This window comes from Camelus dromedarius, chromosome 34, assembly GCF_036321535.1.
Source record: "Camelus dromedarius isolate mCamDro1 chromosome 34, mCamDro1.pat, whole genome shotgun sequence".
Classification (NCBI taxonomy): domain Eukaryota; kingdom Metazoa; phylum Chordata; class Mammalia; order Artiodactyla; family Camelidae; genus Camelus; species Camelus dromedarius.
In genome coordinates this window covers 19,900,633-19,922,287 of record NC_087469.1, presented here as the reverse complement: position 1 = coordinate 19,922,287, position 21,655 = coordinate 19,900,633, and the positions used below count along the sequence as shown (strand labels likewise).

Below are 21,655 nucleotides of genomic sequence, written 5' to 3'. Positions count from 1 at the left end.
CGGGGGCTGCGTGGAGCTGCTTGTGCCAGGCCTGGGCCAGAGCGCCTTTCACTCCTCCTTGCCTCCCCACCCCCGCCCCGTGCCTTCTGCATTCTAGCCACATGTGCCCCAGGTGAGGTCCATCACCCCCCTTGGGGACAGGCCAGTCTATCTGCCTTCTTGTTCCAAAGCAAGGAGTCCCACGGTCACTCTGCAGCCATTACAAGTGACCTCTGCAGGCCGAAGAGGGTGGCCCTGGGACCGCCGAAGGAGGTCACCGTACGAGTTCAGATCTTTCCTGGTGTCTTGGCTCTGTCAGACCATCTCCTGGGGTCAAAGCAAGTTCAGAAAGTACACAGTGATCAGTATTCATCTGTCTGCGGAGGTTACAAGACAACAGGAAGAAAGCAGAGGTGGGTACTGTGCTGGAAAGAAAGGCAGAGGAATGTTCTGTTCCTCGTCAGATTACTGTAGTTCCCCTCCCCTGAGCTCTGGGTGCCTTGGAGCTCAGCCAAGGACAGGCGGGGAGGTGTGCGCCATTCGTAAACAACTGCAGACGGCCAGGCCAGCTCACCCCACTCAGGTCGTCACTGCAGAGGCAGTGGGTCCCGTGCGCACTAGGAGACGGTGTTCTGAGCATCCCAGTCATTTCCGGCGACGGTGTTAATAGCGGTGAAGGTTGGCTGATTGGCTTTGTCAGTCCCGACACCTCTCCTCCTCCACCGTGGGTTGTTCTGTGCACAGCCTCGTGCCACGCGATGTGCAGCACAGACTCAGTGACTGTGAGTGTGTTTCCACAGAGAGGCCTTCGGTGTCCAGCCCTCGGTCACAGTTAAGACTTCGGTGCTGGTCTGCGGGTCGGTGTGCAGGTGCCGCAGCCCATCCTCTGTGGCCGGGAGCACCGCCTGGCACTCAGCACGGGGGCAGACGGCCACCACGTTCTGTGGGATGGTCCCCCGGGGAACTGGGCTGCCTTTTCAGGTGTCAAATCTCATAGGCAAGACTTCAACCCAGTGATGCATTAGGCAGTCTGATGGAATCCAAACCAGGCAGAGTCCCAGGGCCCAGGACGTCGTGGGACTGTACTTGGAATACAACAGAAAGCCACTGACAGGTTTTAACGTGGGCCTGACTTGAACAGAGCTGGGTTCCTAAAATGCCCCTGTTGCTGCCATGTGAAGGGTGGGGAAGAGAAAAGGAAGACTCCAGGTCAGAGCAGGAGGGGCGTGGGCTCAGTCCACAGGGAAACGAGGTGGATGAAACGGCTGGGACACGCTGGGGGTGGGCCGCGGGGGCCAGGGGAGGAGGGGTCAGCACGACCCCGGGGCCTGGCAGTTTGCCGCAGGGAGGGACTGAGGCGGGGCGGCCATGAGGGCTGCTGATCCCCAGGACAGTGGTGGCTCAGCCTCCTCCTCTAGGATCGCCCTCGAACGAGCTGTCGTCCACAGATGGCCGGAGGGTCTTAGGTTCCGGCCGTGAAGCACGATGGCCTAAAGCAGTCGTTCCTGCTTCCTGCCCCCAAAGCAGAAGTGATGTCCTCACAGGTTCTGTTCCAGGACTGAGCCTGTTGTGTGACAGTCTCGTCTTTCCACAAGGCCTGGCCTCCATATTCCTTCCCCTGGGTTTCCGTGAACAGAATAAGCAGAGGGCATGCCCTGCTTTTAAAGGAGGGGCCCTTGGTACCGGCCTGTGACTGAGCTCAGAGGCACAGCAGCCTGTCCCGTGGCCCCAAGGAGCCTTCCTTCTGGTCTTGGCTGCGCAGCCTTGGAGGGTCCGTCCCCTTGTCCCTGGCTAACAGCTGCCAAAATGCTTTCGGAGGACAGCGCTCGGATGGGGAGGTGATGTCCGCACCACCCCTGTCTCCAGAATGCAGGCTTCTCTCTCGGGTCAGCGTCGTGGTCTCTTGAGAACCGGGGGCTGCCCCTCAGCTTCTCCTGGCGGGTCAGTGCCCGTTGGTGGGCAGGTCTGGAACGGCGAGTTGCCACTGGCTGGACTTCAGGTGGAGGGGAGGGTCTGGAATGGCTGTTGGGGTGGCCCTCCAGGGGGTGTCGTCTGAAGGACCGCAAGTCCCCGGAGGGTGACAAACACAAGGACCTTCCCGGACCTGAGCTGATTACCCTTCTCTCCTTCCACACATGCGTCACAACGAATCACACTTTCTGTATAAATTTAGGTTGCCCCCCACCCCCCCCCCAAAAAAAAGGAGAAAGGGGAAGGGCTTCTAGAAACCAGTTAAGCTCCTCACAGATTCCAAAATTTCGCACTCTCCCAGACAGGTCTGGGTTCCCACGGTCAGAAGGGCAGAGAGCTTGTGGACTGAAATCTTTCCTGCAGCACTAGGACCCTTACACGATCCAGGGGGAGAGCACAGAATTCTGTCAGCCCCCAACTTCTTCAACCTGCTTCTGGAAAAACAGAAACGAAATCCACTTTTGATACAACAAACACCCCGCCCTCCTGCTGGGATTTCTGGCAGACTCCAGGTGGAAATGCTCGATGCAACTGAATTCTGCGTCTCTCAGCATCACCTCCAAGCCTCACACAGTGATAAACCCTAAAGACACAAGTTGAAGGACAACTATTCCTACTCCAGCCCTCGTGGGTGGAGAAGTCGCCTCCTATCCTTTGTGTACAATTAGCCCGACACTCTGCCTGAGGCACTAGCGTCGGTTACCAGGAGAAAACGCTGAGCCACGCCCAAGGCTCCTCCAGCAGCAGAACGAGGACGCGCTGAGGGCTCGCGTCTGGCCCAGCACCTCCTCTCTCCCTGGGGCTCTGCGGGATCACGAAGTCGGGGACCGAGGCCTGACACCAGCAGCACCCTTCCAGCCGCCGCGTCTGCTTGCTTGCAGATGTAAAGGGAACAGCGCTGGTGACGTTCACCCCAACTTACCCTAGGGATCCATGTATGTGTGGGGATATTAGACTGTTTTAAAAGCAGTGCAGACAGAAAAACAGAAGTAACAAGCAGTTTCCATCACTCGGAGCTAGGATTACACTGAAGAAAAACAGAACCACTGACAGTCGTCTGGAAGGATTTCCCCAGTTCTGTCACCGCTGCCTTTTATTTGTAGAGGGTGGACCATGCCTCCCTAACGGGCAGGAAAGCAGCAGTTCTGACCGGGAGAACCCAGTGTGCTCTGCAGCCCAGGCTCTCACCTGCAGGGATTCTGACCCCCAGAGGAGGTCCACCGGGGTCCGGGAACATTTCTGGCTTCACAACCAGGGTAGGGAGGGTTGTGCCAGTGGCCTTTAGTGAGGAGAGACTGAGGGTGCTGCTCAACATGCGATGAAGCACAGGGGGCCCCACCCAGAGTTATGTGGCCTGGAGAGGAGTCGTGCTGTGGCTGAGCTCCTGCACCAGGACCAAAACCCACAAAGCGAGCTCCTCAGACCAGCCAAGGGGGCATCACCTAGGAGCCTGCAGGAACGTGAGGCCTCAGCCCCTCCCTAGACCTACCGAGCCATGACTTCTGGGGATGGGGCCCGGCCATCCATGGTTTGAGGCCCTCCAGGTGGCCGCCGTGCACACGCAGGCTGACGCACGTGAGCTGACAGGCGGGGACATGGGACACGCCTGACCCTGCTTGGCTCTGGAGTCTCCTGGTCGGGCTTCGCCTGAGAGAAGCAGTGATGGGTGGAGCGGGCCTCTCTGGTCTTGGCGGCCTCCACCAGTGCCAGCTCACCTCCGTGGCGACCCTCTCCCCAGCTCCCCGAGGCCAGTCAGTTGACCCCAGGGCTGTCTACACCAAGCTGGAACTCCGGTGGCTGGAAAAGTGAGCTCCGGGCTGATTTGACCAGGCTGCGGCTCCGAGGACCCGGGGCACACAGACCAGAGCTGCGGGTCAGGTGCCAGAGGCGGGACTGGGAGTGGGGAGTGGCCACACGGAGAGGCACCGACAGGGAAAGCAGGGTTTCCGCCAGAGTGCGGAAAAGCAGTGGTGGAACGGAAATGCAGGGCAAAAGGGAGACAAAGCACATATGAACTGCCTGTCAATTCCTGACTTAGCTGCTACACTTCACTCGACACCCTGGAAGAGCCCCTGCTCCACAGCCACACTTGTGGGCCGAGCGCTCGGAGCATCGTCTCACTTTCTCCACACTTTATTCCCTGGTCAAACAGCCTGTTATTGCAATACGACAAAGGGTTTGCGTGGAACAGGTTTATTTTGTTGTCAGCATCAGAAACAGGGAGCTAAGTCACGCCAAGGCAGGACCATCCTGGCGGGTTAGGAAGTGGACCTCAGGCCCAGCACAGGGCTCACGATGAACAGGGGATCCAGGGTGGCTCCCACTGGCAGCTGTCAGCACAGGTGGGCCCCACAGCCCCACCATCCAGATGACTCAGCTCAGTCTCTTCCTCCTCCACGCCGCTCCCTCAAGACTCAGTATCCTGGCAAAGAAAGGCAGACTGCCGACCGTGCACCCCAAGCCCATCCCCAGAGAGAGGAACTGCTGCAGGCGGGGAGGAAAGGTGGCCTGTCAGTCCCACGGAGACTCTAACGAAAGGGGTGCGGTGACTCCCCGGAAGCATATCTGGATCCTGCTCCTGACAAGAGGAGGGTGTGAGGCTGGGTGCAGGGACCCCAGGCACCCACCTGGCAAAACAGAGCGTATGTGCCTGGTGGGGCAGGGCCCTGCATCCTCTGCCCATGGCAGCGGGGAGAGTCCCAGGAAACGTGCCCTGAGATGATCAGCCATGGCAGCGGGAGAAAGTGGGAAAGTTTCAGGAAAGGCCAGGAGTGGGGGTGCCGGGCCCTCGATGTACACCTCGGTCAGGGTGCAGAGGGCAGTCTGGGAGGGAAGGAGGCCAAGGGAGCTGGTCCCAGATGCTGGAGGGCAGGCTAGTCTGGGTCCCCATGACAGAGGGGTAGGAGGACGCCGGCCACCACCTAGGAGCGGTGGACACGCTGCCTCCTTTGTCTCTGTCCTGACCGGGAAGACCCTAAAGGCTTCAGCGTCTGGGATGCTTACAGTCCCTCCAGGACAGCCTACCTAGCTGCGGGCTGTCTGTGAACTGGATCACAAGGGCAGACTTCCACTCCTCGAACACCACGATCTGTCGGAAGAAGTGAGGTGGCCGTGAGCCCAGGGTCTGCCCCGAGGCCAGGTGGAGCCCCAGTGAGGGGACTGGCAGGTGGGAGGGGTGACAGGGAAGGTCACCTCATTCGCTCCAGGCTGCAGCCAGGGTCCTGGAAGGTAAAGGGTTTCCTGGGGCCCTATATTCCAGTAGCGCCCCAGGTTCTGTCCATTGATGAATATGACCCCTTTTGTCCAGTCCTGAGAAAGATTGGAAAGGAGGGTTCCAGCTCTGAGTGCTAGATGTGCACACACACCCACTCAGACACCACAACACACCAGCACAGTCAGAGCTGCTCTCACACGGGAGGGGTCACCAAGGGCGGCCCGGGTGGTCGGCGGCCTGGGGAGGTCGGTGCTACTGCCCCTGGCCTGGGCTCAGCCTCCAGGCCAAAGGTACCTCCCCATATCCGCCCCAAGTCCGGGAAGGTACTTCCCTTTACCACCAGCACGTTTATCATCGGGTAGCAGGATTTCAGGTGTGGCAATTAGACTCTCTTCCACAACATCCCACTGCAGGCAGTGAGCTAAGCGTCTCAGTAGCTTGTCTCAGCTATGTCTGGAGACCAGTGGACCCTGCTCACTGAATTCCTCATGCAGTGGACTCCACCGTGTCCCCAGAGAACAAGGGGCAGGCACCTCTGTCACATCTGCTGGGCGTCCGTCCCCAGCCTCATCAACACCAGGGCAGGGGCAGCCTCCCAGGCGGCTGTGGGGTGTGGGGTCTCTGGGAGCCCAGGTTTCCTTGCACGGGGCAGGGCCCACACACGAGGAGCTCTCCTAAAGGGCCTTTTGGGGTGGAAGGTTGTGTGGGGACACGGCAGAGATAGGCATACTGGCCTGCATCTTTATGAAGGTGTCTCTGGGATGATCACCAACCCTCAGGAGACCGAGGAAGAAGGCCGGGCCCCGAGGTTGGAATAAGGCTGGTTTCCAGATGTTCGGAAGGTCCCTAAGGGAGAATCAGCCCAGTGGAAAGTTCACGCCCTTCTTCACAACGAGGTTTGTCTCCTCCCTGCCCTCCCAGCCCAGGTCCCCGCCAGCGCAGACTGCTCAAGGTCCGTGGCACGGTGAGGAAGCAGCAGACCCGGGCTGGGGAGTGGGGGTGTCCCCGCTCTGCCCAGACAGCTGTGAAACCTGGGAGCCTCCCGTGCTCTCGGTCTCCATGTCTTATCTGCAAACCGAGGGGGGTCCGTCTGGGCGTCCGGGCTCCTTTCTGTCTCAGTGTCCCCTGCTCTGATCAGTCTCCTTGAGTCCGGGGTCTGGCGCCCACCTTTGTATGAACTTGGGCTTCATCTCCAGGCTATAGATTTTAAACTTTCTCAGTGGAGACTTGTTCAGATAGATGTCCCCAGTTAAACCTGCCGAAGAGAGGACAGAGGCCATGAGGAAGGCAAGGACGCAGAGATGTGACAGGGCTGCGGTTCCCCCAGAGGAGGACGGGCGTCTCTGCAAAATCCTACAAACATTCTTCCTTCTCAGGTGCCCACAGACACCTCTCAGAGTGGCACCTGTATCTCCCACATTAACAGCAGAAGTCACTGCACTTCCTGCAGGTCTGGCCAGCATAGTGGTTCAGCTAACTTGAACTCTGGGGCAGGTCAAAGCACATGGAGGGAGAGAAGGAAGGTGCATGTGACGCAGGGCAGCCCAGGGGAGGCCCGGAGAGGCCGGGGGAGGCCAGGGGAGGCCAGGGGGAGGCCAGGGGAGGCCAGGACACAGGCATGGGTTCCAGAGAAGGAAAATCAAAGTTCCTAGGGAGGGACTCTGACCACCTTACTCTCCAAGGGCATTTCTGCAGCCTTCTTCAAAACACTCTGAAACAGGAAAGGCAGCACACTGGTTGGTAATTGGAGAACACCCTCGGGGGGACCTTGGAGAAAGGCCACCATCATCCTTTCCCATCAAAGCAGGACTTTGTCAAAGCTTCTATGCACGGGGGTCTCACAGGCCCAAAGAGCCCTTTCTTCCAAGCAGTGAACCTGGACGCAGCCACCCTCGCCCAGGGTGAGAGCAGCGAGAATCTGGTCCTGCACGTCTCAAGCATCTCGTCTGGGCCCACCTTTTCTCTCCTTGTTGATGTCAGGCCCATAGGCGAGTCGGCCTTGGTTCTCCACCAGGATTCGCAACATCTGGGAGCCCTCGTAGTCCTGCCGGAGACAGAGCAGCCAGAGGGGCCACTCAGCCCCTTTTCTGTGGACTCTGAGGCTCCCCAGGACTAGGACAAGGTCGCAGGCAGGGTGACTGACAGAGAGCACCCTCAGAACCCCGAGACCTCCAGCTCTGGGTCAAGCAAGCCCCTCAGCCCCTGCGCCCCCCACTGCCCCGCCCCCTGATTCTGTGCCCCGCCCCCTGCGCCCCCCACTGCCCCGCCCCCTGCTTCTGTGCCTTCAAGAAGTCAGGACATTTTACTAGAGATCCTTTTGAGGCTGGTGACCAACCCAGAGTCTTCTGAGCAACAAACATCCCATGTGGAGAAGTTCGGGTCGCCTAGGGCCACGAACCCGCACCTTAGAGATACGCACTGCTTCCCCTCGCTGGGCCCCACGCAGTGAGTCCGAGGTCAGCAGAGTGGGACGGCCTCACACAGGCCAGGCCATGCTCAAGGCCAAGCCCAGGGCCCAGGCGGGCGCTGGGGCTGTTGGTCTATTAACCCCGGACTACATACGCTTCTCCTGGGGATAGTCAGCTCGGTGCTGGCGTGGTCCAGGACTCCTATGTACAGGTTATCCAGGAACACCTGCCGAGGAAAGGGGAGCCTTGTTAGGTCCCCGCAGGGAAAGGGTGGGGGCCTGGGAAAAGCTCAGTGGAGGGCAGGCTCTGGGGAAGGTGGCTGCTCTGGTCCCCAGAAGGCTCCAGCGGCCACGGGTTTACAGAAGTGAGCGCATCCCAAGCGGCTCAGCCGGGAGGCCAGTGAGAAAGGCCCTGAGACCAGACGGGGCCAGGGCCCCTGCAGGCGGAGGCGGGCGGGGACAGGTGCCAGGCCTGCTGGGAAGGAGAGGAAGGGGGCGGAGAACAACAAGGACGCTGACAGACAGGGCGGCCCCAGCCTCAGCTCTGCGGCTTGTCCATCAGATGTCCTTTCAACGTCATTACCTTCTCAGGGCGGCCCTTGCTTGTGATAAATATCTTAGCTTTATCTGTAATGAGTGCCAGCCGGCTCTGCTCATTCAGTTCTCTAAACACTGCAGTGTGACATGCAATGTCCCGGGTCGCTGCCCACGTGCACGGGGGCTTCTGAAGCTCCCCCAGGTCTCCTCCGAGGAGCCCGTCAGCACCAGTAAGGGCTCAGCGAGGCCCCTCCCGGGGACGTCCACACTCCTGACACCGAGGAGAGCAGGAGCCTATGTACAAAACGTGTCATGGAGGGACAGAAGTGAGGAAACAGGGACGACTTTCTGAAGGTCAGAAAGAGATCTGACTACCGTTTGGACATTCAGCAACACCACGGGGTTTTACCAGCAGAGAAGTGCAGCTGGGACCCCCCGCCGTCCCCTACCTGACCCCGATCTTGAACATGACCCCTTGAGGTGAGGAGGCCTCCGCTGGAGATGGCGGTCTCATAAAGTATGTACCCGGACGACTGCCCACTCCCCTGGTTCACGGAGAGCTTCTCCATGGAGACGGGCTTGGCAGACAGGGTGGGCTGCGGCAGAAACAGGAGCAAAACCTGGGCTAAAGGTTCGGGCTGGAGAGGAAAATTTTAGAAACTCCCGCTGAAACCCGCCTCCCCAGAGGAGAAACCCCGAGCGTCTCGAGCACAAGAGTGAAGAAACGGGGTGTGTGTAATGGTAAACTGCCCTCTTTAATTTCCACGTTTCCTCGTGTTTCTCTGCACGTGCCAGCCAGTGATGCATTCTTGTTTTTTAGACGGAGAAGCTGGAGTCAAGAAAGTGGAATGATGTTTTGAATGTGCTCAGCAGTTCACGATGGGCTGCACAGCCCCAGCCCAGGGGCCAGCTTCTGCCCACCCTCGGCCCCCTCTCCTCCCTTTCCCAGCTGAGAGAGTCACCCTGTGCCCAGTCTGGCTGAGGACGATCACACACGGACCACTCAGACGGCGCTGACTCTCCACGTCCGTGGACCCTCCTGCCCCCTGGGATCCTGCGTCTGAGGGTCCGTCGATGTTCCTATCCCAGCACTTACCCATCCCACTCTTTTTCCTCCTCAAACAGCAACACCAACACCCATCCAGAAAGTGGAAGTTTGGCCAGTGTCTTCCCTCTCCCTCGTCCTCCACACCTCCTCCTCCGGCCACCACCTCCTCAGAGTCTGCCGTTGGCACCTGCTTCACGGACCCTCCTCCCCACCCATGATCCCGACTCAACATCTGCAGACTTCTGCCTGGTCTCAGGGCCGGAGCCTGGTCCCGCTCTAATCCGTCCCCATCTGGCGGCCAGGGAATCCTGAAATGCGAGAGGGTCAGCTGATCCCCATCCTGCTTTAAAATAGCTTCCCACAGCTTTCAGAGAAACGTTCCAATTTCTCAGCACAAAAACACGGCCCTTCAGAACTCCTTAGAGAAGCAGACGGCTCCAAGCCGGTGGCACCACACCACCTGCAACTCCTAGGAACCAAAGCGCAAAGAAGACCAGAAGCTCCTGGTGTCGTGTCAAGAGGACGGGAGCCAACTTAAAGGAGCTCCCGCTGGTCTGAAGTGGGACAGTGTCAGCATCAAGAAGAACGGCTGCCTTGGGGCAGAAACACGTTGAATGTGTTAAAATGTGTGAGTTTATCATCAAACAAAGAGCGGCAGAGTCAAAACAGCTCCCTGGCTTTCTTCAGAGACTATCCGAGAATACACCGGTTACCATCCTGCTACACGAAAGCACTCGAGCTCTGTCCTGACTGTTCTGCATCAAGGTACCAAGACAGCCGGTGAAGGAAACGCCCTTCTGCGTGGCCGGCAGGTGAGTAAATGCAGAAGGGACGACAGGCAGACGGTGCCACTCTGCAAGCCCCACCGAGACACTGGGTGCAGGCAGGTGTCCTCAAAGCTGCTGAAACCACTAGGCAGAAGGTGACGGGAAAATGCATAATGAACAGACTGGGGCCTGACTCCACTGACACATCACGGAAACAGAAACAGCCAGCCACTCGGTGCCTCGGTGTGCCCACAAGCAGTCCAGCAGCACCACCGATGGAGCAGAGCTGCAAACAGTTGAACAGAGAAGACCACACCCAACTCCCATCTCACCAAGCATCTCTATCAGTTCACAGAAAATGCAGGGAGTGTAAGCACCCGTCCCCAGACACGCAGGGACTAATGAGCCCAGAATGACTTGAGAGACTTAACTGAAAGCAGCATGTGACTGACCTAAATCAGCTCCTGAGACAGACAAACCGAGGCTCAAAACTGACGAGACAGTGAGGGCATCTGACCACGGGGTGTGTGGTGCACCAGCTCGGGGGGCCAAGCGGACCCGTCCCTTCCCAGCTCTGGCTTTCACGCATCCCGTCAGCAGCCTCAGCTGGCTGCAGTGGGGCATCTGCACCCCAGGAACGGACAGACACTGCTCGTCAGAATTCTTCTTCCAGGGCGTCAGTGGTGAACACGTCCCTGGAGACACTGATGCCAAGGGTCCTTACAGTCGCCACCACCGTCCCCGTCAGGGGTGATACTGATTTGGTTGTGTTTCTGAAAAAGAGTCCTTATCTTTTGAGACATATATTGAACTGTTTACAGCTGAACTGTATGATGTCTGGAATCTGCTTTAAAATAATCTTGTAAAGAGTGGAGGGTTGGGGGAGAAAGGGTGTAAATGAAAAAGACTGGCCAGATAGCGATCAAGCGGAGGCTGGGTGTGGAGCACACGGGGTCCACCACTGTTCTGTCTGCTTTGGGGCATGTTTTCAAAATTCCATAAGAAAAAGTTGAAGACGAGACCACAAAGGCCCCTAGCACCAGGCTGGCTCCCTGCCGCTGTGGCCGCACAGGCTTCCCCCCAGGCCTCCCTGCAGTTTCTTCCGTGCCTGCCGAGCGGTGACCACGGTGCACCAGCTCCCCCTGCCCCTCCACCCTGCTGTCCCCTCACTAGCTCCTGCTCATCCCTGGGATCTCAAAGTCACCGCAGGTGGACACGCTCTCGGGTCTGGTGGCCGTCAGCTTTCTGGCCGCATCTCTGTAAGAACAGACTGCACACACTGAGCACTTACTTCTTGCTGTTTAATTTACACTGCTATCCTGATTATCAGCCTCATCCTACAGGTGAGGAAACGTAGGTAGAATGAGGTTACATGGCCTCCCTCAGGTAAACACTGAGCAAGGACCAAACCCAGTGTGGCTCCAATCCGCCCTGACGATGCTGGCTGCCCTGGCCCCTCCTCCAGGCCCTCTGACCCCACGTCTCCTCCACTCAGCTCTCCCACTGCCCAGACGAGGGCAACTTCCCAGAAAGGCAGTTCTGAGACACTACAGTTTAGTAGTGTTGTGTGAATGACTCTGCGGTTTCCTCTAGACCAGTGGCTTCAACCTGTGCCCCTCTGGGTCCTCAGGGAGAGTCCAAAGTGGCACGTGGACCGTCCCAGACGAGGGACGGCTGCCCCGCAGCGGGGAGGAAACTGCCTCCGACTCAACCTCGCTTCACAGACTGAGCTTCGCAGCGAGTCTGAAGGAAGAGTCCCTCTACCAGGATGAGCGCACAGAAACGCATGCCCTGGACCCAGGCCCTGGGCTCCATCCCAGTCGTCCCCAGGAGGCTGAGGCGGCTGTGCAAGGAAGCGTCCCCAGGACCCTGCAATGTTTGCAGTGTTCTTCAGGTTCAAATTTCCTTATTCTGAATTCTAAATCTAGGCTTCTTATCCTGAACTGTGAAATTAGGAGGAACTGAAACCTCAAAGACTCTTTCTGTTCCCAGTGAGTTGCTCCCTGTTCTTTGAGCGAAGCCTCTCCCCTGTCACCACCCATCCCACAGTTCGACACCCAGGGGACTCTCACCTCATCCAGGTAAGGCAGGGCGTCCCACAGTGACATGTAGTATGTTGCTGCCACTGGCTTATACACAACCCTAGGTCGAGACTCTGGTTGCGGGGGCCTGTGGACCTCTGCAATGAAAAACAGGAGGTGGAGCCCTTCCAGGATCCTACCCCAACCCGACTCCAGGGCCCAAGCCCTCTGCCATCCCACAGCCAAGAACGAAGGGCCGGTCCCAAGGCCTGCCTGCCCGTGTCAGGGAGAGTCAGAGGGCAGGCCGCAGTTGCGCCACAGGCTCTGAGCAGGTGCCCTGCTGTCTGGGAAATGGAAGAGGGACATCGATCCCTCCTCTGGACCAGTGGTCCTCCATCCTGCCTGCCCATCCCAATCTCCCAAAGTCCAGGGGGAAAATACAAGTGCACAGATTCTGCCCTCTTCTCCCCATTTCAACCAAGGCACACTTGTCCAGCAGCTCTGGGAAGAGCCTGGTGCCTCTGGTTTTTAGAAGTTCTGCAGGATTCTGACGTCCAGCCCCAACTGAGCAACGTGACCCTGGAGGTGAGGGCTAGAGGGCGGGTCCCATGCCTCACGCAGACCTGAATCCCCAGCGCCTGGTGATAAAACACACTGGGGCAGACTGGACGTCCCCCTGACCCGCCCAGGGAGGACATCTCTACCCATCCCCTCCCCTCTTCATAGCACAGAGACCACGCGGGGGCTGAGTTACCGTTCGGACTGAGGTTGTGGCTGGGTACCGTAACAGAGCGGAAAAGCTCCTGAAATGTAACATACTCGGGTGTATAATCTCCATCCTCTGTCAGCAGTGCCCCATAGTCTGAAAAAATAAAGCAATCTGTCATTTTCCCCTAGAAAGCCCCAGCTCCAGCAGAGGAAGGGGTGAAGGGTGACACTTAATTCTTCATACGGCAGCTCTGCAGTAGGAGGAACCTCTGAGCATTAGACTAGAAAATGCCAAATCCCAGCTAATCTTAACCAGGTGACTCCGCCATGCTTTCCAAGGGCTTCAACCAGAGGCAAAGGCATCAGTCCCTGGAGGTAGCAAGTCCGGCTGACAGCCCGAGACACTCGGATCCAGTGGTTTCCCCTCCCGTTCAATTTCCAACTGAACCTCTTTCTTTCTTCACCCTTCATGCTCCCCTGGGTGTCTCAGAAGAGCTGCAGACTCAGGGAGCTCCAGGAATCAACGCCCACCACCCAGGGTATCAAGAGTGCCAAGAAGCGGGTTCTGTGGGGAGCCCCCTACGAGCAAGGGTTTGCAGGGCAGAGTGTCAGGCTAAGCTGGCGAGTTCCCTGCCTGCAAAGTCCCACAGCCTGGCTTCTGGTTGTGGATCACCTCCAGTTCTGTTGAAAGAAACAAAGGTCTAACCCTCCACCCCCACCAGGAGCTAAAGATGAAAAGACAGGCAGCTGCAGGGGGCCAGGACTTGCCATAGCTGGTGACCGTGGAGAGGTAATTGTGCAGGGGAGCAGATCCACCCATGAAGCCAAAGTTGGTGCCGCCGTGAAACATGTAGAAGTTGAGGGAGAACCTGAAGGCGAGCATCTCACGGGCATCTCTCATGACCACTGTGCGCGGCAGGAAGAAGCGAGGGGGTTCATGTTGGCGGACAGGAATTCCCCCTGGGGATCCTGAAACTGCGCTACTGAATGCCTGTCTGTGCGCCCTTGTCTTATACAAACGTATGTCCAGCTCAGGGTTTCTGAGTGGTTCTCAGGGTGCCCGACCTGAAGGCGTGGCACCAGGAAGATGTACCTTCAGCCACACTTTCATGATCTCCGTCACTCGCCCAGGAAGGACAGGGCCGGTCATCTGGGGCCAGATAACATTACGCTCCACCTAACATGTTGTCCTTGAAGGGCCCTGCCTCTCAGAACGACTCACTCGAAGTATTTTACCAGCCTCAACAAAATACTGCCATGCTGGAGACCTGGCTAATCCCGGGGACTGTGGGGCGCCCACTCCTACGTCGTCATTTTACCTGCACAGATGTCTCCAGGGGGCTATCTGGCCACACTGACACCCAGAAAGCTGCAACAGCCGGCAGCCGCGTCCCCCATTGCACAAGTACTCTAACCAGCGGGGAAAGCGGGCGGGTGCCATGTGCGTCACGTTCTCTCCTGAGAAAGGAGCCACGGAGCACTCACGATGTGGGTCCAGGCTGTGACGGAGAGCGCCCCACCCGTCCGGGGCGCTTGCGGTGTACACGGTCATCAGCACGGGGCTGGGGCCCTGGGAAAACAGGAGTGCCAGCTCAACCCAGTCCGGTGCGGTCAGGCGTCCCGATCACACCTGAGGGCACCGCCGCAGGCTCCTGTCCTCACCCCCCACGGCTCAGAACACCCCTGCACAGCCCCCCTTCTGCTGCCCAGCTCACGTCCTGCTCCGGGTCTCGCTGGTCTGCTCGTGGTTTCACTGGCTCGGGCCCAGGTAAAATCAGCAGCATGGCCACGCTTCCCTTTCCAGAACGAGACCCTCCTTGCCCCTCGGCCCACCAGGGCAGAGGTCAAGTAAGGAAGTGCCTGACCCAGAGGAAGCACTAAAAATGTCCAGCAAACCACTGCCCAAATGCTGGGTCCCATCAAATGAGAATTCCTGGATGCCAGAGTCCCCGCACGTTTCCCGTCTCCATGCTCTCTTTCCATCCCTGTGTCACCGGTGCCTTCACCTTCCTGAGCCTCTGGGATTTGCAAGCCTCTCTACTCAGGCTTGGACCCCGGTCAGTTCGCCTCCCAACTGCACTCCTAGCTCTGAGTCCGCGCCTCCTCCGGGTTTCTGCTCTCATCACCGGCAGCTCCAATGCCGGGGCCCTGGCACCCAGCCCCCCGCAGCATCCACGTCCGTGCCCAAGCTGCTGAATGCTTCAAAGAAAGTGAAAGGGGGAAAAAAGCACTGCCAACTTTATCCACCACAGAGCACGTGGTTTGACGCTGTATGCATTTCTGCCTGACACTCTGCATGCTTAACATTTTTAAATAGTCTACTAAGTTCCCAAAATGACGTTCTCACCTTTTTAATAAAGGCTAATCATATGGAAGCTGTGTGTTCCACGCACGCTCAGCCTCACAGAATTCCCAGATCACAGGTCCTCACATCAGACAGGGCTTTCCCTGGAGGATTCCAGCCGGCCACTCCCCACCCCAGGCAGGCACCGCAGACTCCAAGCAGGGCCCCTGCAGCCACCTTTGGCTCTCGCGGGATGAGGGAGGGAGCCATCACCAAGAGAGGCAGTGCATTCCATTTCTGCGGAACGCAGACCTTCAGAAAGCACAGCCCACATGCTGAGCCAGTGTGTGCTCTGTTACTCGCCGCCGATGCTGTTCTGAGCTCCAGCGCTGGAAGGACTTCCCTTCCACAGGAAGACACTTCAGACTTCTGAAGATGCCACCACACGGGTCTCCCCTTCGCGAGAGATTCACCCCCAGTTCCTTCTTTTACCTTTTTTGTACCAACGTGCACTTTAGTAAGAGTGTCAGCGGCTCTGGTCATCAGCTGTATGTCAGGACGCTCAGCACACACCTTGAAAGTGGAAGTCTGAACCTCCGCCACCCTCTCTCTCCGCCCCTCGGTGACCCCAGCCTCTGGCAACCGCTCCTCCACCCTGTGGTATGAGTCCACGGTTTGCTCTGGTTTTCTGAATTCCGCGTCTGAGTGACACCATAACTGTTATATGTCTTACATCGTCTGGCTTATCTCACTTGCATAATGTTCTCCAGTTCCATCCGTGTTGTCACCAATGACGGCTTTCCTTCTTTTTTAAGACTGAACGTATTCCATTTTATGCACATATCACATTTTCTTTGTCCATTTATCCGTCCTTACACACTTGGGTTGTCCCCACGCCTTGGCCACTGTGAATGCGGCTGCTATGAACCTGGGAGCACAGATCCCTCTTCAGGATGGTAACCTGATTTCCTTCCTGCACACCTAGGAATAGGACTGCTGGGTCGTAGGGTGGTTCTGTTTTTAATTTCCTGATGAACCTCCATACTGTTTCCATGGTGAGTGCACCAGTTTACATTCCCCCCAACAGTGCCGTAGGGCTCCCTTTTCTCCACACCCTCCCCAACACGCTATCTCCCGTCTTCTAAACAAAAATTTTTACCAAGGTAGTAAATGGTGTTTATGACTGCAAGTGGACACAGTGCTCCAACATATTAATACCCTGTGAACTTCAAAACACCAAACGCACTTACAGTAGTGTTACTGGTCAGCAAAATGAAGGGGCAGGAAGCTCTACGACTGTGAGTGCACCAGTGTTCCCGGAAGGGCGGTGCTGGCCAGACGACCACTCAGGGGCCTCGTAGCTCTGGCGCGCCCACCGCGACAGACACGGGCCAGCACTCAAGAACTCCCTAGGTTCCTGCAGGTCCTCACCTTCTGATTCCCCTGGGGAATGGGAGTTGGACCAGACATCCTGACAGGTGTGAGGCGATGGCTCACGTGGTTCTGACTCGCATTTCCCCGGCGATCGGGGGTGTGGAGCACCTGTTCCTGCACCTGTTGGACACTTACATGTCTTCTTTGGGAAAATGTCTATTCAGGACCTTTGCCCACCTTTAAAGCAGGTCCTTCGTTTTCTGCTGCCGAGTTGTGCGAGCTCCTTGCCTAGCTTGGGCGTTAGGCTCTCATCAGCCCCGCTCCGCAGGCGGCCTCCCCTCCCGTCGCTGGTTCCCTTAGCTGCTTTAGTCTAATTAGCCCTATGTGTTTACTTCTGCCTTTGCGGCCTTGGCTCTGGGCGTCAAATTCAAAACCTTCAGCGAGACTGCTGTCAAGGCGTTTAGTTAGCTCTTCGTATTTTCTAGGAGGGTTAGGGTTTCAAGCCTCACGTTCAAGTCCTTAATCCACTTTGAGTTGTTTCTGGAGGAAGACAGAGCTCCAGTTTGCATCCTATTGCATGTGGATATCCAGCTCTTCCAAGCCATTTCTTACAGACTGTCCTTTCCCCGCTGTACATTCTTAGCACCTCTATTGAAAATTAATTGCCCGTAAGGGCACAGGTTTATTTCTGGACTCTCCGTTCCGTTCCGTCCATCTGGCTGGTTGTATGCCAATACGGTACTGCTCTGAGTCCCACGTTTGTAACACAGTTTGAAACCAGAGCATGTGGTGCCTCCAGCCGTGACCCTCTTACAATCGCTTTGGCTGTTCGGGGTCTTTTGTGGTGCAATACAAACTTCACAATGTGTTTTTTCTGTTTCTGTGGAAAATGCCATTGGACTTCTGATAGGAATTGCACTGAATCTATAAATGGGATTGTTTTCTCAACTTCTCATTCTGATAATTTGTTTTACTGTAAAAAAAAATACAAGTGGTTTTTGTATATTAATTTTGTATCCTGTAATTTTACTAAAATCTTTTGTTAGTTCCAACAGTTTTTGGTGGTTTTTCAGGGTTTTCTACGTATAATATCATGTCACCTGCAAACAGTTTTCTTTCTTTCTTTCCAATTTGGGTGCCTTTTGTTTCTTTTTTCATACTTATTTCTCTAGTTACGACTTCTAGTCCTGCGATGAATGAAAGTGGCAAGAGTGGGCATCCTTGTCTTGTTCTGATCTTGGAGGAAATGCTTTCAGTTTTCCACCACTGAGTACTTATGGGATGCGGCAAAGGCAGTTCTAAGAGTGACGTTTATAGAAATAATGCCTTCTTAAAACAGGCCGAAGTTTGGGTTTGTTGTTTCCATTTTCATTTGTCTCAAGATATTTTTATTTCCCTTTTGATTTCTTCTTTGACCCATTGGTTGCTCAGGAGCATGTTGTTTAATGTCCGCATATTTGTGAATTTTCCAGTTTTCTTCCTGTAACGGATTTCCAGTTTCACACCACTGTGGTTGGAAGAGATGCTCGAGATAATTTGAATCTTCTTAAACATATTAAGACTTACTCCACGGCCTAGCATATGACGCATCCTGGAGAAAATTCCACATGCACTTGAGAAGGCTGTGCCTTCTGCTGCTGTCGGCTGGACTTCTGTATACGCCTATTAGGTCCATCTGGCCTAACGTATAACTTAAGTCCAGTGTTTCCGTATTTATCATGTGTCTGGATAACCCGTCCATGACTGAAACTGGGGCGCTGAAGTCCCCGCTAGGACTGTGCTCCGGTCTGCCTCTCTTCAGACCGGCTAATGCGCTTCATGCATCTGGGTGCTCCTCCGTGGGGTGCACGAACGTGCACAGCTGTTACGTTCTCTTGACGAGCTGGCCCTTTTGTCGTTATATAAAGACCTTCCGTGACTCTTGATGCAGACATCTTGAAGTCCCTTTTGTCTCCTGTGAGTATAGCTACCCCTGCTTCTTTTGGCTTCCACTTGAGTCCATCTTTTTCCACCCGTTCAGTTTCAGTCTCTACGTGTCCTTAGAGCAGAGATGAGTCTCTTTTAGGAAACATACAGTTGGGTCTTATTTTTTTTAATCCACTCAGCCACTCTATGCATTTCGATTGAAGAACTGAATGCATTTACATTTAAAGTAATTATGGATAAGTGTGAACTTACTGTTGCCATTTTGTTGTTTTCTGATTGTTCTGTGATTCTTTTGTTTCTCTCTGACTCTCTGGCTCTTGTGTGTGTGTGTGTGAGAGAGAGATCTGACGACTTTCCATACTGGTTTGCTGTGAGTCTTCTCTCTTCATCTTCTGTGTGTCCACAGCAGGGTTTTGCTCCGTGGTTACTGTGAGGCTCACATAACCCATCCCACACTTACAACGGTTATCTCACTAGTAACAACTTCAAACACATTCTGAGGCTCTACGTTTTTCTCCCGTCCCTGCGTTCTATGTTTTGACATCACAATTTACATCTTTCACCTTGTGCATCAATTAACAAATTATTGTGCTTATAGCTGTTATTAATAGCTTTGTCTTCTAACCTCCACACTAGAGCTGTAAGTGACTGACCCACCACCACTACATTAGAATATTCTGAACTTGACTAGACACTGACTTTTACCAGTGGGTTTTATACGTCCACGTTTCCCTGTTACTGATTAGGATTCTTTCACTTCAGCTTGAAGAACTCACGTTAACACTTTCTCTAAGGCTGGTCTAGTGGTGCTAAATCCCTTTAGCTTTGGTTTGTCTGGAAAACTACTTACCCTCCCCTCAATTCTGAATGACAGCCTTGCCAGGTATAGTACCCTTGGTTGGCAGGGCTTTTTTTCCCTTTTAGCACTTTGAATATAGCATCCCACCGCCTTCTGCTGAAAATCGCTCAAGGTTTCTGCTTGAAACTGCTGACAGTCTTTTGTGGGCCCCCTGGCGTGTAACGAGTTGTCTTCCTCTTGCTGCTCCTACAATTATCTCCTTGTATGTAAATTCTGCCACGTCCATTACCACGTGTCCTGCTGCAGGTTCCTTTGGGCTCCTCTTGCTTAGGACCCCCGGGCCTCCTGGGTGTGGGTGTCTGCTTCTCTACACAGGGTAGGGAGTTTTCAGCCATTATTTTGGTAAGTGAGCTTTCTGCCCCTTTCTCTCTCTCTTCTCCTTCTGTAACCCTTATAAAGCACATATTGACCTGTCCACAAGCCCCGTAAGCTGTCTTCGTTCTTTTTCTCTTTTTCTCTTCAGATGGATGAATCCCACTGTGCTGTCTTCAAGTCCATCAATCCTTTCTTCCGCAGCATCTACGTCTGATTTCCCATCTAGTTCAGCCCTAGCTCTCCTTAACTGTGTAGGCTCTACCTTGCCCAGTTTGGACAGGATTCTCTTTGGTAGAAAAACGCAAAAACAAACTAGGGGGCCCGAAAGCTCTGTTCTCCCCCTACATTCAGGTAATGCTAACGCTCCCACACCGTGTGCAGGCACAGCCCCAGACCGCTGGGAGGACTCCCGCGGACGCTGCCCCATCACTGTGCTTTATCTGTGTCTTTCTATGGGGCTGGGGGCCAGGCACCATGGGCACGTGACTTTGATTTAACTGCACCTAGAACCACCGATAGCAGGCACAACAGATCCCAGTTTTAACTGAACGAATCACTACTGAGAATTCCCCCAGCACATGAGCTCAGAGGTCCGAGCACGAGCGAGAATCAAAACGCCTCCCTCTCTGAACAGCCCTTACCTGAAAGGAAGAGAGCGTTTCATACGTGGCCTTGTTTATGCTCCTCAGGTGGAGGGTGGCCAGCACTGCGGGGGGAGGAGAGACTGCGTGTCCAGCGGCTGGGGAGCCGGGCCTCCGCCAGCACCCACGGGCCTGCTCACAGGTGGTCATGGTAACACCGTGCAGCCACAGCCAGCGAAGGTGGGGCCCGCGTCTGTGCCCATGTGGGCACCACGCAGAGCCTTTCAAGCACACCTGTTCACCTGGCATTCACAGTGAGTGACCCAGGGAACAAGAAAGGCAGTTGGAATAAACCACTTTGTGCTGATGAATAAACAGGAGCCAAATGAAGTGGCTGAGCCCAGGGAGAGGAGGGTGTCAGGCCCAGCCCTGACCAGAGGCTTCCTGGCTTCATGTGCAGAACACACTTCTGTCTTGCCCCACACACAGTGGAAGGCCACCAACGAGCCTGGGGAGAGACCAGCAGGGGACAAAATGCCGACAGAATGGCCTGGGTTAAAGATTCCAAAGGCACGTCCTCTGCTCCGTCTGCACACGACCTTCCTGTTCCTGCGGACTCACCCTGCCTCCCCGGCTGCTCTACTGAGTTTGAGTCTCTTCCCTGCTTTGAGTCTCTGTCTCATTCACGCGACGAGTGCCTGGGCCTGGGGCCAGGGCAGGACCCTCCCTCTGCATCCCTTTCAAGCTCAGGCCTGACCATACGGCTTGCTCTGTCCCGGCCCGGCCCAAGCCAGGACCGAGGAGGAAGGAGCAGGCGGCCAGCACTCAGGGGCAGCGGCTGGGGGGTGGGGGTGTCAGGGAGAAGACTGGCTCCCGAGTCAGCTTTGCCTGGAAGCCCCACCGCCAGGCCATCCCCAGGAAAGGGGACGACGAGGCTTCGGGGACCCTCTTCTGCCTCACACCCAACTGGCAGAGAAGGCGGGCGGGCGGCCCCAGCATGGTACCGTTCTTTACGTGGCCTCCCGTCAGGTCCTGTCCAGTATCCGCGGTCATGAGCAGCGTCTTGACCCCTCTTGTCACCAGGGCCTGCGGAGAAGTCGGAAGGTCAGTGACTGGCCAAGGCCCAGGGGACGGTGCCTCCCTGGTAAGAGCAATGGCTCTTTTCATTTTCAGCTGAACAAAAGCTGCAAGAATTTGTTAGCAGTATACCTGGGACAAGGAGAACAGAAAAGGCGCTCTTTGGGAAGAGGAAAGTGCTCATAGAGACAACGCTCAGAGCTGCAGAGAGAGGGGAAAAGCTACCAAAATACATTATGTGGGTAAATCTAAGTGACTCCATACAATAATAAAAAGAATAATGCCATGTGGGTCTAAGACACACACAGCATGGAAAGAAATGACAACAATAGCACCTAAGGGAGAAGAGAGGAAGGTGCAACTGAACTGTCTCAGGTGTTTCCCTTGCCCTGGAATTGGCAAATATGCTAACTTATATCAGATATTAATGATTCAGGATGAATACTGTACTGTCTATGGCCAAGTCTAAAAAATAAGTGAAAAGTGTGTAGTAAGTTAGTAGAGGAGAAAACATAATAATAAAAATACTCAGTCAACTCAAAAAAAGAAAAACCAGAGAGAAAGGACCATAGACAGGTCAGAGAAAA

The 21,655-nt window shown here is 55.5% G+C and overlaps 1 protein-coding gene across 3 annotated transcripts in view; it reads right to left on the bottom strand.

Annotated features, from left to right (window-relative positions):
* Positions 1–4,134: 4,134 nt before the first annotated feature.
* LOC105104229 (beta-galactosidase-1-like protein 2) overlaps positions 4,135–21,655 on the bottom strand; it is a 33,296-nt gene continuing 15,775 nt past the window's right edge. For all 3 annotated transcript variants that reach the window (XM_064482245.1, XM_064482246.1, XM_064482244.1), the window contains exons 8-21: positions 20,996–21,077; positions 20,052–20,116; positions 14,138–14,222; positions 13,421–13,558; positions 12,699–12,806; positions 11,996–12,102; positions 8,558–8,704; positions 7,727–7,798; positions 7,121–7,208; positions 6,332–6,419; positions 5,899–6,010; positions 5,143–5,259; positions 4,975–5,038; positions 4,135–4,372 (exon numbers count right to left, since the gene is read on the bottom strand). In XM_064482245.1, coding sequence (XP_064338315.1) covers positions 4,365–4,372; positions 4,975–5,038; positions 5,143–5,259; positions 5,899–6,010; positions 6,332–6,419; positions 7,121–7,208; positions 7,727–7,798; positions 8,558–8,704; positions 11,996–12,102; positions 12,699–12,806; positions 13,421–13,558; positions 14,138–14,222; positions 20,052–20,116; positions 20,996–21,077 — 1,281 coding nt within the window. In that variant the 3' untranslated portion in view covers positions 4,135–4,364. The remainder of the gene's footprint in view (positions 4,373–4,974; positions 5,039–5,142; positions 5,260–5,898; positions 6,011–6,331; positions 6,420–7,120; positions 7,209–7,726; positions 7,799–8,557; positions 8,705–11,995; positions 12,103–12,698; positions 12,807–13,420; positions 13,559–14,137; positions 14,223–20,051; positions 20,117–20,995; positions 21,078–21,655) is intronic.